Below are 17,919 nucleotides of genomic sequence, written 5' to 3' on the forward strand. Positions count from 1 at the left end.
AAACAGCAATATACTGTACCATTTACTAAAACACAGTAACCTGAAATAGCTGCTAAGAGAACTTTTAAAGAAGAATTAGACGGCCCTTCAGATTTTAAGTATATTAAATATTCCAAAATACAGGGTGTGGAAGCTGAAATTGGAGAATCAGATTGTCCATGCATCCAAGCAACAAATTCAGCCCCTTTTAAACAGTAACACTTTTAAAAGGAGACAGTTTTGTAATATTAAGCAATACATTCTGTTCCAACAAGGAACGAGACTAATTAAAGTCTGATAGCTCAGTCTCTCATGGTGAATGCACTGTGGTTCCAGATGAAGGATGTTGCCTTGTTGCCGTGACAAGAGATCTGCACACAGAGGAAGACTCATGTAAAGCCTGTCTGACAGGTGAAGCAGGTTTGTATGCCACCATTCTCTTGGCCAAGCTGGGGCAATCAATATCATTTCTGCCATGTTCTGACAAATCATCTTGACTGCTTCTTCAATTAATGCAAAGGGAGAAGCATATCCAGAAGGCCCTATCCCAAGTGTAGAAAGAAGGTATCCAAGATGGACTGAGTGTTCTTGAACAGGAGAAAGGACACTTTTTTGTTGAATCTCGTAGCAGACAGGTCTACACTGACTGACCCAACGCAAGAAGATATCCTGGGCTACTTGATCCTTCATGGATCACTTGTGAATCTGAGAACTGTTCCTGTTATGCCGATAGCCTATTGCTCTCTCCTGCTAAATGGAGATCTCGAGAAGAATGCCCCTGAGTCCCCTAATCTGACCACATCAGCATATTAGTGGAAAGAATGCAGTCTCCTTTGTTGGTTCACATAATATGTAGTGGTTATATTGTCAGTCTCCACTTGAACAACTTTCCCCTTTATATGAGGGAGGAATCATCTTCTGACAGTCATTCCGTTAGCTATATTCCCACACACAGATGTGCAAGCTCTTTTCTTAAAAAGCCCAGTGACCTCAGATTGTAAACTGAGCTAAATGGGCTCCCTGTCCACTGTTGGATACATCTGACATTTTCGTAACTGATGGTGAAGGGGGACTGAACATTACGCTTCAGAACATTTGATCTATTTGTCCACCCCTCAGCATAAGAACGTAAGAATGACCATATTGGGTCAGACCAATGGTTCATCTAGCCTAGTATCCTGTCTTCCAACAGGGATCAATGCCAGATGCTTCAGAGAGAATCAACGGAACAGGGTAACTTATTGACTGATCTCTGCACTATTCTCTCATCCCAGTTTCTCGAAGTAAGAGGTTCAGGAACCCCCAAAGCATGTGGTTGCATCATTCACCATCTTGGCTAACAGCCATTGAGAGACCTATCCTCCATGAACTTATCTAATTCTTTTCTGAACCCAGTTATACTTTTGGCCTTCACAACATCCCCTGGCAATGAGTTCCATAGTACTTCTTTATGTTTGTTTTAAATCTGCTGCCTCTTAATTTCATTGGGTGACCCCTGGTTCTTGCACTATGTGAGGGAAAAATAACACTTCCCTATTCACTTTCTCCAGACCCTTCATGACTTTACAGACCTCTATCATATCCCCCTTAATCGTTTCTTTTCTAAGCTGAACAGTCCCAGTCTTATTAATTTCTCCTTGTATGAAAATTGCTCCATATCCTTAATCGTTTTATTGTTTCTCTCTACTTTTTCCAATTCTAATATATCCTTGTTGAGGTGGGGTGACCAGAAATGCACACAGTATTCCAGGTGTTGGCATACCATGCGTTTACATAGTGACATTATGTTATTTTCTATTATCTATCCCTTTCCTAATAGTTCCTAACATTGTGTTGGCTATTTTGATTGCTGCTACACATTTAAAGGATGTTTCAGAGAACTATTCATGATGACTCCAAGATCTCTTTCTTAAGTGGTAACAGTTAATTTAGACCCCATTAGTTTGCATGTAGAGTTGGCATTATGTTTTCCAATGTGCATTATTGTACATTTATCAACATTGAATTTTCATCTGCCATTTTGTTGCCCAGACACCCAGCAAATCTAAACTACCCTGAAGCAAACATTTGAAGACCGTCCTGACTGGGTGTGCGGCCTCACCGAGGGAGTGTTCAATCTCAAGTTCCTCACAGAGCTGGTCCTTTGCTGATTTTTCCTGCTCTAAGACCACTGACGGGGGGCTGCTGGGGTTTTGGATGAAGTAAGCACAATCTCTTGGGCAGTGTGGAAGTAGGAATTTACCTCGGGAAGAAAGGATTTTGGTGTCCAGAGCACTGTCCTGTCCTTACGGAACATGCACTAAAGCTCTTGCATCGATAATGCTGCCCAGCTCTGATACTTGCCTGGCAGACATGACAAGTACTAAGAAACAAGTCTTAATGGATAAATAAAAGATTGACACTGAAGTCAGAGGCTCAGAGGGATAGCTTGTTAGACCCCTCAAAACTAGTGGAAGGCCCCATTTTGGGAACAGTGGCTCGACCAACGGGCTGATTAATTGGACTGTTCAAATGAATCTGGCTACCTGTATTGTCTGGGGTGTACTGAGGAAATGCACACAAGCACAAGGATTACTCCAGGAATATGTACATTAGAAATATCTCAGAGATAGTACTACACAATGGGAACTGTTTGACCCAGGTAACAGCAAAAGAGCTTTTCAGCAAGTTGGAAGAAGATATAAAAGGGGGAAGTGACATCATGGCTGGCCCTCACTCTCCCCACAACACCACACATGAAAGTACTGGAAGAAAAAGACTGAACTAAGGTGAAGTGCTGGTCCCAGGCAGGAAAGAAGGAAGCCTAACCTGTTTGTACTATCTAACTGGGTGAGATAATGCTTGATTCAAATACTGCAGGTAATCTGCTTTGATTTGTTTGCTGTCACTTATAATCCTTCAGAAGCTATCTTTCTGTAGTGAATAGATTTGTTTTATACTTTTTACCTAAAACATTGTGGGCTGCTTGAAGTGCTTGGGGAAAAAATCTCAACTCAATAACAAAAGTTGACACACGCCCACTTACTTTGGTAGAAGTGGAGGACCAGGTAATAAATTCATACTGGTCACGTTTTTGATCAGGGCAAGACAGTACAACTCTGGGGTCCTAGGCTGGGGAGAATTTTGTCTGCAGCCTCTCCATTGCGAGTTCATGAGTGGCTGGCCAGAGCATACATGAACACAGCTCGGTGCAGCCCCTGCCTGTGGATGTTGGTGTGAGTGCAAGCTTGGAGGATTTTGCAGCTTGTCAATGTCTCAGTGCAAGCGGGAACCCAGATTGGTGAGACAGAGGGCTCAGCTGTACCTCAGTTCCAGGTGGTACCCCAGGGGGAACCCAACACAGATGTATCCTCTGAGCGGACGCTGGATTTGCAATGGTACTGGTGGAAGGCTTCTGTCTACATTTTCTTGCAAAAGGTCCAGAATGGCTGGAAATCCCAAATTTCTGGGATTTGCATTGTGCTCTTGGCACCAGTTGTTGAATCTGGACCAGACAGTGAATTATGGTTTTAGTGCTGTGTCATAGTATCTTTCCCCAATCTGAACCTTAGAGTCCAAAAGTTGGGATACCAGCATGAATTCCTCTAAGCTTAATTACCTGCTTAGATCTGATAAGCTGCCACCAATCAGGAATGCCAGTGCCTGATACAGTCTGGTCCCCCTAAAACCTTCCCTGGGGACCCCCAAGACCCAGACCCCATGGATCTTAACACAAGGAAAGTAAACTCTTTCCCTCACCCGTGCCTCTCCTAGGATTTCCCTCCCTGGGTTACCCTGGAAGGTCACTGTGATTCAAACTCCTTGAATCACAACACAGAGAAATTAGGTTTGTTCCCCCACCTTCTCCTCCTCTCCAGGTGTTCCCTCCCTGGGCTCCTAGAGAGATAAACAGATTCAAGCTCCGTGAATCTAAAACAAAGGGATTCCACCCTTCTCCCCTCCCATCCCCTTCCCTGTTAAGTACAGACTCAATTCCCTTGAGCCTCAACAAGGGGAAAAATCAGACAGGTCTTAAAAGAAAAACTTTTATAAAAAGAAAAAAAAAAGTAAAAGTTATCTCTGCAATTTAGATGGTTAAAGTTACAGGGTCTGTCAGCTTATAGACACTAGAAAGAAGCCTCCCCCCAGCAAAAATACAATTCAAAATACTTCTAGCAAACTGCACATTTGCAAATACAGAAAACAAATCAAAAGACTATAACCACCTTTCTTACTAAATGCTCACTATTCTGAATATATGAGAGACTGTAGCAGGGAGATTGGCAAGAAACCTGGTTGCACGTCTAGTCCCTTCCAGGACCCAGAGAGAACAAAGCCAAACCCAAAAAACATAAACAAAGGCTTCCCTCCACCAAGATTTGAAAGTATCTTGTCTCCTGATTGGTCCTCTGGTCAGGTGTTTGGTTCCCTGTTTGTTAACCCTTTACAGGTAAAAGAGATATTAACCCTTAACTACCTGTTTATGACATGCTGATACTCTTCTAGATAGCAATGTCTTAATGACTTTGCAAGAAAGACTGAGACCTTCTAGTACCTCCCTTTCAACAGCTAGGCTGTTAGTTGAAACTGACACCATTTGGGGTTTGGATGAAGAAAAGGACCTTGCAGAAGGATGTCCGGTCTCCATGGAAGCAGGAGTGGGGGGCTTCAATATCAGCTCTATATGGTCAGAGACCTTGGCTCTTGTCAGCCAATGAGGAGTTATCAGTATTGCCACTGCCTGTTCTTGTCTTATTTTCAGGACCACCTTCCCCAGTAGTGGAAATTCATAAAGTATGCCCTGCAGCCAACTGTACAATTAGGCATCTCTCCCCATGGATGTGGGGTATGCCCCACTTATGCAGTATTTCAGCCTCTTTTTGTTCATATGATTTACAAACAGGTCAGCTGAAAGGTGGCTGAATGTGTGAACAATGAGGTAAAAAATCTTCCGAGTCAGGTACCACCGTAGTTGCTGACCTTGTACCTGTGGAGCCACTTTACCTTTTGGTTCAGGTCACCTTTGATGTGGACTGCTCCAAAGGAAAGGAGAACCGTTCCACTGAAAAGACGGTTACTCACCATTGTAACTGTTGTTCTTCGAGATGAGTTCCTCATATCCATTCCAGGTAGGTGTGCACGCCGCGCGTGCACGTTTGCCGGAAACTTTTTTACCCTAGCAACTCCAGTGGGCCGGCAGGTCGCCCCCTAGAGTGGCGCCACTATGGCACTAGATATATACCCCTGCCGGCCCGCCCGCTCCTCAGTTCCTTCTTGCCGGCTACTCCGACAGTGGGGAAGGAGGGCGGGTGCGGAATGGATATGAGCAACACATCTCGAAGAACAACAGTTACAACGGTGAGTAACTGTCTTTTCTTCTTCGAGTGATTGCTCATATCCATTCCAGGTAGGTGAATCCCAAGCCTTACCTAGGCGGTGGGGTCGGAGTGAGAAGTCGCGGCCTGGAGCACTGCAGAGCCAAAGGCCGCATCATTTCTGGACTGCTGAACCAGGGCGTAATGGGAAGCGAATGTGTGGACCGATGACCAGGTCGTCACCCTACAAACCTCTTGGATTGGCACGCGGGCAAGGAAAGCCAGTGATGATGCCTGTGCTCTGGTGGAGTGAGCAGTCACACGGCCCGTCGGAACATGGGCCAGGTCATAACAGGTCCTGATACAGGAGGTAACCCAGGAAGATATCCTCTGCGAGGAAATCGGTAGCCCCTTGACCCGGTCCGCTACTGCCACAAATAACTGGGGGGACTTGCGGAACGGTTTGGTCCTGTCCACATAAAATGCTAGCGCCCGACGGACATCTAGCGAGTGGAGCTGTTGCTCCCTGCGGGACGAATGGGGCTTTGGGAAAAAGACGGGGAGGAAGATCTCCTGGTTAATGTGGAAAGCTGAGACCACGTTGGGAAGGAAGGCAGGGTATGGTCTCAGCTGCACCTTGTCTTTATGGAAGACCGTATACGGGGGATCTACTGTGAGGGCCCGTAGTTCTGACACTCGTCTAGCCGAGGTGATGGCCACTAGGAAGGCGGTCTTCCATGAGAGACAGAGCAGGGAGCAAGTAGCTAACGGCTCGAATGGAGGACCCATGAGCCGAGTTAGGACCAGGTTGAGATCCCATGAAGGGGCAGGAGGGCGGATCTGTGGATAGAGATGCTCCAGTCCCTTCAGGAATCTCACCATCATAGGGTGGGAGAAGATGGAACATCCGTCCACTCCAGGATGAAACACGGAGATAGCTGCTAGGTGGACCCGGAGGGACGACAACGCCAGACCCTGGGCCTTGAGGGACCAGATGTAGTCTAGAATAGTGGTGATGGGAATCTCCATAGGGAGAAGACCTTTCTCCGAACACCAACAGGAGAAACGCTTCCACTTAGCCGAGTAAGTAGCCCTGGTGGAAGGCTTTCTACTGCCCAGGAGAACCTCCCGAACCGGGATAGAGCAGCGTAGCTCGGAGCCTGTCAACCACGCAGGAGCCATGCCGTAAGGTGCAGAGACGGAAGGTCCGGGTGACAGAGCCTGCCGTGGTCCTGGGTGATCAGGTCCGGATGTAGGGGCAGGGCAACTGGGTTGGCTACTGAGAAGTCCAGCAACATGGGGTACCAATGTTGTCTGGCCCACGCTGGAGCTATGAGAATCACCCGAGCTCTGTCTCTGCGCACCTTGAGAAGAACCCTGTGTATCAGCGGAACGGGAGGGAACGCGTAAAACAGGTGGGTCGCCCATGGGATCAGGAAGGCATCCGCTATAGACCCGGGATCCCGACCCTGAAAGGAGCAGAAAGTTCGACATTTCCTGTTGTCCCTGGACGCGAAGAGGTCCATCCGGGGACGACCCCACCTCTGGAAGAGTGAGAGGGTGACGTCTGGACGGAGGGACCACTCGTGCGAGCGGAAGGACCTGCTCAGTCGATCCGCTAGAGTGTTTCGTACTCTCGGGAGATAGGAGGCGGAAAGGTGAACGGCATGGGCTATGCAAAACTCCCAGAGACACATCGCCTCGAGACATAGGGGAGAGGACCTGGTGCCGCCCTGCTTGTTGATGTAGAACATGGACATCGTGCTGTCGGTGAACACCGCGACACAACGACCCTGAAGGTGATGGACGAACGCTTGACAAGCAAGACGGACCGCTCTCAACTCCCGTATGTTGATGTGGAGGCCCAGCTCCGGAGGGGTCCACAAGCTTTGAGTTCTTTGGGTGCCGCAGTGCGCCCCCCAGCCCAGATCTGAGGCGTCCGTAGTCAGGGATGCCGAAGGTTGGGATGGATGAAACGGGAGCCCCGCACAGACTATGGACTGGTCCAGCCACCACCGAAGGGAGTCCAGTACCCTTTGGAGAATGGTGACAACTGTGTCCAACGAATGTCTGGCTGGCCGGTACCGCGCAATGAGCCAAGATTGAAGAGGCCTCATGCGGAGTCGGGCGTACGCTGTCGCGAACGTACAGGCCGCCATATGGCCCAGGAGGGCCAGACATGTTCTTAGAGAGGTCAGCGGGGCCACCTGCAAGCGCAGAATGATAGCCGACAGCGACTGGAACCTGGGTAAGGGTAGCAAGGCTCTGGCTAGGATAGAGTCCAGAACGGCCCCGATGAACTCTATCCTCTGCATGGGGAGCAGAGTAGACTTGTCCATGTTGATCACGAGGCCTAGGGCAGCAAAGAGGCTGCTGATCCTGCGGACGTGGTCGCAGACCTGCAGCTCCGATGTGCCCCGGATCAGCCAGTCGTCGAGGTAGGGGAACATGTGAATGCGGCAGCGCCAGAGGTGTGCGACGACGACTGCCATGCATTTCGTGAACACCCTCGGGGCCGTAGAGAGGCCAAATGGGAGGACCGCAAATTGATAATGTTGGCGGTCGACCACAAAGCGGAGGAAACGCCTGTGCTGGGGGAATATGGCGATATGGAAGTAAGCGTCCTGCATGTCGAGGGCGGCATACCAGTCTCCGGGATCCAAGGATGGGATGATGGTTCCAAGGGATACCATACGGAACTTCAACTTCACCATATACTTGTTGAGTTCCCGCAGGTCGAGGATAGGCCTGAGGCCCCCCTTGGACTTGGGGATTAGAAAGTAGCGGGAATAAAACCCCTTGCCCTTCTCGCTCTCTGGAACCTCCTCTATGGCTCCCTTGACGAGGAGCGTGTGCACCTCCTGACGGAGGAATTGCTCGTGAGAGGGGTCCCTAAAGAGGGAAGAGGATGGAGGGGGGGGGCGATGAAAACTGCAGGCGATAACCGGCCTGCACAGTATGCAAGACCCAACGGTCTGATGTTATTTGGGTCCACGCCGGGAGGAAAAATGAAAGACGGTTGGAGAACTGCGGGGAAGGATCCGGAGGGGAAACTGGTACTGCGCCCTCGGGCGCACCTTCAAAATGAAGGCTTGGGTCCAGGAGGGGCCTTGGCGGAGCCTTGGTTTTGCCCCGTTTGGCCACCCGACTGTCTGCGTCAGTTGTTCCTGCCGCGGGCCTGGTGAGGTCCTGCCGCGGACGGAACTGAGGATACAGGCGACGCTGCTGTTGTTGGTTCTGCTGCCGGAATGGCCTGCGCTGTGTCGCAGGCGTATGCATCCCCAAGGACCGTATTATGACCCTATTGTCTTTAAGGTCCTTTAGTCTGGGGTCTGTTTTAGCGGAAAACAGGCCCTGGCCTTCGAAGGGGAGGTCCTGGATAGTATGCTGGAGCTCTGGCGGAAGGCCAGAGACCTGAAGCCAGGAAATTCGGCGCATCGTAAGCCCTCAGGCAAGGGTCCGAGCGGCCGAGTCCGCAGCATCTAAGGAGGCTTGTAGCGAGGTCCTCGCTACCTTTTTGCCCTCATCCAGGATGGTGGTAAACTCCTGGCAGGCATCCTGTGGTAACAGCTCTGCAAATTTTCCCGCCGCTACCCAAGAGTTAAAGGAGTAGCGGCTAAGGAGGGCCTGCTGGTTCGAGACCCTGAGCTTAGCGCCCCCGCTGAATAGACCTTGCGGCCCAGGAGGTCCATCCGTCTCGCCTCCTTCGACTTGGGTGCCGGGGCCTCTTGACTGTGGCGCTCCCTGTCGTTCACCGACTGGACCACAAGGGAATAGGGTGTCGGGTGAACGTGCAGGTACTCATAGCCCTTCGAGGGGGCCATATACTTCCTTTCCACTCCTCGAGCGGTCGGAGGGATGGAGGCTGGTGACTGCCAGATAGTAGCGGCGTTGGCCTGAATAGTCTTGATAAAAGGCAGGGCCACTCTGGTGGGGGCATCGGCGGAGAGGATGCTCACCACCAGGTCCTCGATTTCAGAGACCTCCTCTGCTTGAATGTCCAGGTTCTGTGCCACTCGTCGGAGGAGGTCCTGGTGTGCCCTAAGATCTAGAGGGGGAGGGCTGGAGGACGAGGTACCCGCCACTGCCTCATCCGGGGAAGACGACGAGGAAATCCCCGGCAACAGAGCATCCACGGGGGGTTCTGTCTGAGGCTGCACCTCCGTCACTGGAGGGAGCTCTGGGTCCTGGTGGCTGGACCTGTCTTCTGCTTCCAGGGAGGAAGGGGGTCTAGACACCATTGCCTCAGGTGGCCTGCGTTCCGCCGCAGGGTGGGGAGTAATATGTTGTGGACCCTGGGCTTGGCGGTACGCCCATGGGGTCCAAAACCCCCACTGTTGAGGCCCTCGTTCCTGAGGTGGAGGGTCCTGAAACAGGGCCGAGCGTCTGTCCTGGCCCAATGCATAGGCGCTCTCTGCCTGAGAGGACATGGATGGTTCCCTTGAAGGCCACGGAGGCGCTGAGCCAGTTTGATAGACCTCTCTATATGCCGACGCCGACGCTCTCCTCGGTGCCGAGGATCGGTGCCGGGATCGGGACCGGGAATGGCGTGGTAGTTGGTGCCGGGATCCAGATCGGGATCTGCCTCGAGGTCGGTGCCGAGAGCGGGACCGCAAACTTCGTTCAGCGCGGTGCCGGGATGGCAGTGGGGACCGGGACCTGCCACCGACGCGGTGTTGGGAGGCCGACCGGGATCAGGACCTACCACCGGCTTGGTGCCAGGAGGTCGACCGAGGAGCTGAACGCCGAGGTGAACGGCTCCTAGAGTCTCGGTGCCGGTGGTAAGAGGAGCCAGACCGGGACCGTGCAGATGCTGATCAGCGCCGCGAGTGCGACCGGTACCGCCGGGGACAACGGTGCCGGGACTGCGAGCGGCGCCCCAAGCGCGAGTGTTCCCGTCTCTGGGGCAATCGGTGCCGGTACTCCGGAGACAGTGCTCTCAGCATCGGTTTGCCTCTGGAGGTTACCCGTCCAGGGGGTGCCGTGGTCTGAGGCTGCGATGGCTCCGTGAGCGCTATCAAGTCCCATGCCGAGGCAAAGGTCTCCGGCGTAGATGGGACTAACAGCTCGACCCCTGATCTCAAGGGGGAGCTAGGAGGGGCTGGACTCGACGGACCTTCCGGACCCAGAGTCGACAACAGCCCTGCAGGCGGTGCCGCGGCCAAGGTAGATTCCGGGCGTTCCACTCGAGTCTGCCTCGATGGTGTTGCAGATGTCGAGGGTCTTGGATCTGCTCCCGGTGCCGGGGATGGACGGTGCCGAGGAGTCTTGCCAGTGCCGACGCGGTCCGGTGCCGGAGTAGAAGTGGCCGGTTGCGCCGCCGGTGCCGGAGTCAGTGCCACTTCCATTAGGAGAGCGTGGAGTCTTTGATCCCTCTCCTTCTTTGTGCGAGGCTTAAAGGCCTTGCATATACGACACTTCTCACTGATGTGCGATTCCCCCTAGGCACTTGAGGCACGCGTCGTGGGGATCGCTAGTTGGCATCGGCTTCTTGCATGCCGAGCACTGCTTGAAGCCCGGCGAACCAGGCATGAGCCCGGTGCCAGGCGCCGGGAGGGCAACAGCCCACCCGCGAACAAGTTAAACAACTATATATAATAAACAACTAACTAATATACTACTTCAAACTATCTATAAAACTATTTACAACTACGACTATGAACAGAGTACAGGAGAGCTAGGTACGTGGAGGACAGCACGACGCACTCCACAATTCCAGCAACCGACACGGCGGTAAGAAGGAACTGAGGAGCGGGCGGGCCGGCAGGGGTATATATCTAGTGCCATAGTGGCACCACTCTAGGGGGCGACCTGCCGGCCCACTGGAGTTGCTAGGGTAAAAAAGTTTCCGGCAAACGTGCACGCACGGCGCGCACACCTACCTGGAATGGATATGAGCAATCACTTGAAGAAGAATTCTTCATTTCCTTTGCTTCCACATGTATTGCAGGATTCCTTGCTCCCCCTTAGACTGTAGTTGTATTGTCTGATTGAACCACGATGTGTTTCTCCCTTAGGGTGGGCCGGAACCTTTGCAGAGCTAGTTCGACCTCTCTCAGCTCTAGGACATGTATGCTGTGACCCTTTTCTCCTTGTTCCTGAGGCTCTGGGCTGTTTGGGTCAAGTGAGCTCCCCAGCCCTCCACAATGGCATTGGCTGGGAGGACTAAAGGTTTTGGAAGGCAGATAGGCATGCCTTTGCAGACACTGTTGTGGGTTGACCACCACTGTACAAAGTTGAACACCTATGTTCCAGGGAATGGTCTCACACCTTTAGTATGAAGGCTTGAAGACTTCTGATGTGTAATTGTGCCTGTGCAGTAATCCCTATGCAAGACACCAGGAGTCCTATCAGCTGGAGACATAGTGCTATGGTAGACCTTCTGCGGCTGAGCAAGAAAATAAATTCCTGGATGGAACCAGAGAACTCTTCTTGGCACTGATGATGAAACTGTTTGCCTGGAGGAGATTCAACATCTGAAATGACACCCAAGCGCTGCTGACTGCAATGGACCGCTGATCAGAATGTAGTCCAGGAACTGGTACAGATGATTTCTCAGCAACCTGAGTCTCGCTATTACCACCAGCAGCATCTTTATGAAAACCCTGGAGGCCAAAGACAGGCCAAACAAGAGTGTTTAGTACTCATAATGTTTCCTGCTGTGGGCGAACCTCTGTAGTCTGTGGTAGTATGGTCTCATGGGGATATGGAGATATGCATCTGCTAGATCAACTGAAGTGACAAGACAGACATGACAGAAATAACACCTTAGAGGCCAGGGTCCCCATATGAAACTTTTGTTTTCTTCATCCACTTGTTCAGTCTTTTGAATCAAGAATGGCTCTGCTAATCCTCATGTGCTTCTGTACAATGAAGAAAATGGAATAGAACCCAGAGAACCTCTCTTTTGAGGGAACACTGACATTTGTACCTCAAAGCAGCACCCTGGAACCCCCATATTCATCACTTTGATATGATTATGATATGTTCTGTACAAAGCATACCTTGTGAGGTGGTATTTTAAAAGTCTTGATCTGTTGAACATTAACATCCTGTTGGATTGTGTGTGCTATCATTGTATGTGAAACTATTACATATTGCTAGATGTGTTACTGAAATATGTTGTGAGGTTGGGAACGTTCACAGGCAGCTTTCAGTTGCAACAAAGGAGAGACCAGACAGCATTAATGGCCCATGAAGAAAACAATCCACTATAAAGGCTCCTTACAGAAGGCACATACACAATGGCGACTGCTTGACCAATGGGGATTGACTGACCCCCTTGTTACAGAAGGATGTTTCTAGCAGCTCAAAGAAGGTATCACTTGGCCTCTCCCCCAATCTCAACATCTGGAAGACTCTGAACCAGGGAAGAGTGGTCCCAGGCTGGAAGGTGGTCCAGTCTGTGTACTGAGGAACTGTAACCTGCTCGTACCATATGTTTGAGTGAGACACTGCTTCATTCAAATTCTGCTTAGTCTGTTTAAGTTAGAACTAGACTGCAAATTTATTTTTGTTTTTTAGGTAGAATCATAGAATATCAGGGTTGGAAGTGACCTCAGGAGGTCATCTAGTCCAACCCCTTCTCAAAGCAGGACCAATCCCCAGACAGATTTTTTTTTTTTGCTCCAGATCACTAAATGGCCCCCTCAAGGATTGAACTCACAAACCTGGGTTTTTGCATCCTTAACTAATTCTTTCTTGGCCTGTCTTATTATACTTAACTGCCAGTTTGTGCACCTTCCTAGTAGCCTCATTAAGATTTGACTTCAAATTTTGAAGGATGTCTTTTTGCCTCTACTGGCCTCTGTGACTCTGATATTTAGCCAAGGTGGCATTCTTATCTGATTTGAATCACAGAACAGAATCCTTGAATATAATTAAAAGGGAGACACACCACTTTCCTAGGACTGTCAAGTGACCAGCATAGGGCTTGAACCCACAACCTTGGTATTATTAGCACCACACTCTACCCAGCTGAGCTAGCCAACACAACTTTGATCTCTATGACTCTACTTACAATCACTTAAAATCTATCTTTCTGTAGGTTAATAAATTTGTTTTATATTTCACCTAAAAACATTGTGGTTTTGGATTGAAGTGCTTGTGAAATCTCAGCTCAGGTTACAAGGGGTAGTGTATGTTCATTCCACACTGAGGGAGTGGCCAACTGACTAATGAGTTTACCCTGTCCAAGGGAACCATGAACAGTGTAAGACAGTACATCTCTGGGGTGCAAGGCTGAAAAGCTCGGAGGGAAGTGGCTGGAGCCTCTATTGTTGGTTCCTGAGTGGTTGGGAGATCATTCCTGTAAATCAGCTGGGTGTTTCCCTGCCTGTGGATGCTGTGTGAACACAGTGCCTGCCAGAAGTTTGTAGCTTGACATGAGCGTCACTGTGTGAAGGACAACCCAGGCTGGTGGGTTTGGAGGGCTCAGCATCTCCACAGTTCAGGTTGCATCCCGGGGACCCCGTCTCAAACGCTCTCTAACACTCCCATATCCAGAAGTTTCATTGTGGATCAGATTGTGTTTTATGAGGTCATTGGAGCTGGGTGAAGAACACATGAGGTGGAGCCTGCAGCTCGAAGGAGTATCTGTGGCTGACTATTTCCCTGACACACTTGTCTGTGGTCGATGAAAACCATTTCTCTAGGAAATGGAAACTCCTGCCCTGTAGCTTCAGGTTTGGGCAGAGGCCTGTGCAATCTTTGTCAAAGAGCATTTTGGGTGGGGCTGAGGTCACTCTGAACTTTCACGACAATTCCACTGTTGTCCCTTGGGAAATCTGTTATCCCTTTGCTGGTACCTCTGTGAGGATGAGGAGCATCTCTGTCAAAAAACAGTCTACTATTCTCTCCTCAGGGACCTTACCGGGGAGGAGACAGACTGCTTGGATTTTGCTGCACTGTCAGCCAGAACCTTATTCAGCTTTCCTCCAAAAAGGAGGGAGCCTGTAAACTTGGCATAGCACCTGCTCAGAGTAGGGGGAGGAGTCAGAGGAGTCAGAAGATAACTCCTAGATTCTGTGTGCTTTTTCCTTCCCTGTTTAGCCCTTTAGATTTAACTTTTTTAGTGTGCTCTGAGAGCACAGAAGTTCTGCTGTGGCTTTGGTGTGGTCTCTTGCAGCTAGCTTTCCCTAGGATCTGGAGCCCATTCAAGAGGTCCATCTCAGAATCCTCACTCGCTGGGTCCCACTCCCACTGGGAGCAGGAAAAGAGGAACTCATTGTCAGAGCCCTCCTAATTAGCTTAGGGAAGGAAGGGGGCTGATTAGAAGCCCTGCTTCTTTCCCCAGGGTGCTGAGAACCCACTTTAAGACTTGGAGAGCCCAGGGGGACCTTTGTTCTGCCTCGGTCCCCTGGGACTTCCCCATAAATCAAGTAGTCAGGGTTTTCTTCAATCTGCACTGGAGTTCCTGGTCCATTTTCCCCCCATTGGAGTCCTGGATGTCTTGGTGGGTATGGGATCCCATCTGCCCGTCCGACTCACAGCCCCGGGACTGAATGGAGTTAGGTCTGGAAGGCTGGGCGCAGGCTGAATACAATGTACCATCTGCCAAGTCTGGGAGGGCTTTCCCACATACAGAACACTCCTTGGGGTTGACCCAGTATTTTCTTGGCAGCTCTGTCATTCCTCTGTGAGACAGAGGAGCTGGAAGGGAGATACTGCAACAGAGGCTTGGAGAGGATTCACCCCAAGGGGTTAACTGACCCAGGGGGGAGGGAGAATACTGCTTCCCACTGCCCAAAAAACTAAGCAGAAATGTTAAAATAGAAGGAGAAACGGTGGGAACAAAAGAAACTGCCACTATACTGCTGTGAAGGTGGAGAATCTGGCAGCCAGCAAAAGCAGAGGGAGCATGGCACCAAGTCTTGAGTAGCAGAGAGAGAAGAGCAGCCCAGATGTCCTTATGGGAGACTCTGGGCTGCAAAAAAGACACGTGACACATAGGTAATTACAATGGCTGATCACATGCAGGCTAAGGGCATGACTACAACAGAGAGTTTACAGCGGTGCTGTAAGTTCTCTAATGCACCTGCTCTAAGCCGACAGGAGAGAGGTCTCCCGTTGGCCTAATTACTTCGGCCCTGCCAAGTGGAAGTAGCTATGACAGTGAAGCAGCTCTCCCACCAACATAGCACTGTCCACACCAGCACTTGTGCTGGTGCAACTTATAACGTGCTGCGGGGGGGTGAGAGGGCTAATTCACATCCCTGAGCAACAGAACTTATGCCGACATAGGCTGTAGTGTAGACATACCCTAAGATGGGGGAGTTACCAGAAGTCACATTCTGCTGCCATTTGTTTCTAGCTTGTAGAGTAACTCTTTTTCAAGCCAGAACATAGTCAACATTTGTGACAAGGCTAAGAAAATAGTTTTGGTTGGTTGGTTTTGTTTTGTTCAACAAGTTCTGCAACAAGTTTCCAGGTAGAGGTAGCAAGCGACAGCCTGACTGAATTTTTCTCCATCTAGTCACACAAATAATCATTGTACATGGACTGATTCATAACCCAACTTGATATAATAAAAATCACTGATTATTTTAAATTTAACTTAGAAAAAAGAGAACAGAAACAAAAAGCAGTTCAGCTGACTTGTGTAATATGTATTCTATTGGAAACTTTCCAATTACTTGATTCTCATCCAACCTCTGACAGTGCTTTCCACTCATAATCCTAAATGATCATGTAGTATGTGTTTACAGTACACAGCATGCTTGTTTAGGAACTCGGGGGGAGCAGTTACAAATCGTGAAATTAAACTTTATGGCAGGATCAAGTGAAAGTAAAAAACTATCTTAAATACAAGTCTCTCTTAAAACAACAAAAAAGGCACAAGAAGTTGCTTGTTTTTGTAAAAGAGGGAACACAGATGTGGGTGCAATTAAAAATGACATTTTAAAACTTTCAATTTTGAGCAAGTCCTCCAGAATCACTGGGATTGAACAAACAAGAGAAGAAAAGGGTTATCAGAGATTTAAAAATAGGAAAAAACTGTGTGGGGAAAGAAGTGCAAAAGACATTTTGTTAATACAAGTCAGTCTACTTATGAGATTAGCTCTAAGGATCTCATTAACATGCAGCATGTTACCTCTAATGCTTTTGTCTTTTCATCCTCTCTTAGCTTTTGCTGAAGGTGTTGTTCTTCAAATATATTTCGTAACTCTTTCTGTTTCGAATGTTCATTCTGTAGGTCTTGGAGTGCAACTGTCAGATCTTTTTCTTTATTTTCCAGTTCAGAACTGCAACATTCAGCAAAGTTACAAATCATACTTTTAGCTCAGTTCAGAATGGATCATCCTTTTTGTTTTTAAATATTGTTTTGGAAAGAAATCTTTTATTCACTCTTTTTAACCTTTCTTTTTCCAGTGAAGCAGGAGCAATTAAGTCACTTTGCGACTCCACTCAACACAAGTGGGATACATTTTATAACTTTGTTACTTGGCCTACTGTGCTCTCTTTTTAATTTTTGCTCTTTAGCTGTGCCTTTAAAGTTAACCCCCTTCTTATTTTAACTTCTGAAAAGGGAGCAGTCAGCTATCCTCAGCAGAACTAGAAATCATAGCAGCTGTTGATAAATAGGATAAGCTACCTTCCCTTGTGGCAGAGGAACCCTGGTGCTATATGGGAGGAAAAAAATCCACTAGTGTGCACAAGGACTACAGGGGAGAGAGAAAACAGGCCCAAGCCATGATGACCAAGCCACTAACTTTGCCAAGAGAAGTTGCCTGGCTCTATCAGACAGACTAGGGCCATTGGGGAAGGAATGAATAAGAGCTGGAAGTAGTATCAGAGGCAAAGTAGAAGGTCAGCAAGGTCAAAGCCTAGAAGGAATTCTAGTCTCACCAAGATATACATTGTATGGGCAGAGGCATTATATCATCAGCTGCAACTCCCAACCTCATCAGTAAAATTTTCAAGTTTGCACCACTGAGCAAAAATCAACAACAAATTAGCAGCCAGTAAACATTCAAAGTAAATTACTTCATTAAACTTTACTTCTGTACAGATTGGCAGAAGTTACCAGTTCTTCATTACCCTTGCATGTCAGAGGATTCCAATCCATTTCTGGATTTAACAAACATAAATTCACTACAGATTGTTAACGTAGCTCTCAAAAAAGTACTCCTTACCGAAGCTGGAGTATTTCCCTCTGAAGCTTTTGCAGGAATGTTTGTAGACTTTCATTCTCTTCTTTGCTTTCAGAAAGCTCTGATTTCAAGTCCGATACTACAGATCGCTCCTGCTTCAGGAGTTCATGCATCTCAGAGGCCCTCTCCTGTTCCTCACTTAGAGAATTCTGCAAGTCATTAGCTATGGTTTTTTCCTGCTGAAGTTTATATTCTAATAATTCAACTGGGAAAACAAACAAAGCCCATTTGTATTATAATATATTTAACAACTCTGTTCCCAATTATATGGGTTTAAAAGTACAGACAAATACATAGACCATGGCTACTACTGTTCTTCCCAATTCTCTGCTAATAAATAACTCAACTTTTCAAACATAGTTTTAAATATGTTTAAATAAAAAACATTTTAAAGGATTATATAACTCCTGTTTTACTGTTAGTCTCTCACTCAGCTTTCCCATTCTTTTTGGCTTTGATTGGTTCATCAAAAAAATGGCTCCTCTTTGGCTTTC

General features: G+C 48.6%; 1 protein-coding gene across 2 annotated transcripts in view; it reads right to left on the minus strand.

Annotated features, from left to right (window-relative positions):
- Positions 1–17,919, minus strand: part of PCNT (pericentrin) — a 276,563-nt gene that overhangs the window by 30,597 nt on the left and 228,047 nt on the right. For both annotated transcript variants that reach the window (XM_030581110.1, XM_030581111.1), the window contains 2 exons: positions 17,408–17,630; positions 16,366–16,516 (listed from right to left, as the gene is read on the minus strand). In XM_030581110.1, the coding sequence (XP_030436970.1) occupies positions 16,366–16,516; positions 17,408–17,630 (374 nt within the window). The remainder of the gene's footprint in view (positions 1–16,365; positions 16,517–17,407; positions 17,631–17,919) is intronic.

Source organism: Gopherus evgoodei, chromosome 11, assembly GCF_007399415.2.
Source record: "Gopherus evgoodei ecotype Sinaloan lineage chromosome 11, rGopEvg1_v1.p, whole genome shotgun sequence".
NCBI lineage: Eukaryota > Metazoa > Chordata > Testudines > Testudinidae > Gopherus > Gopherus evgoodei.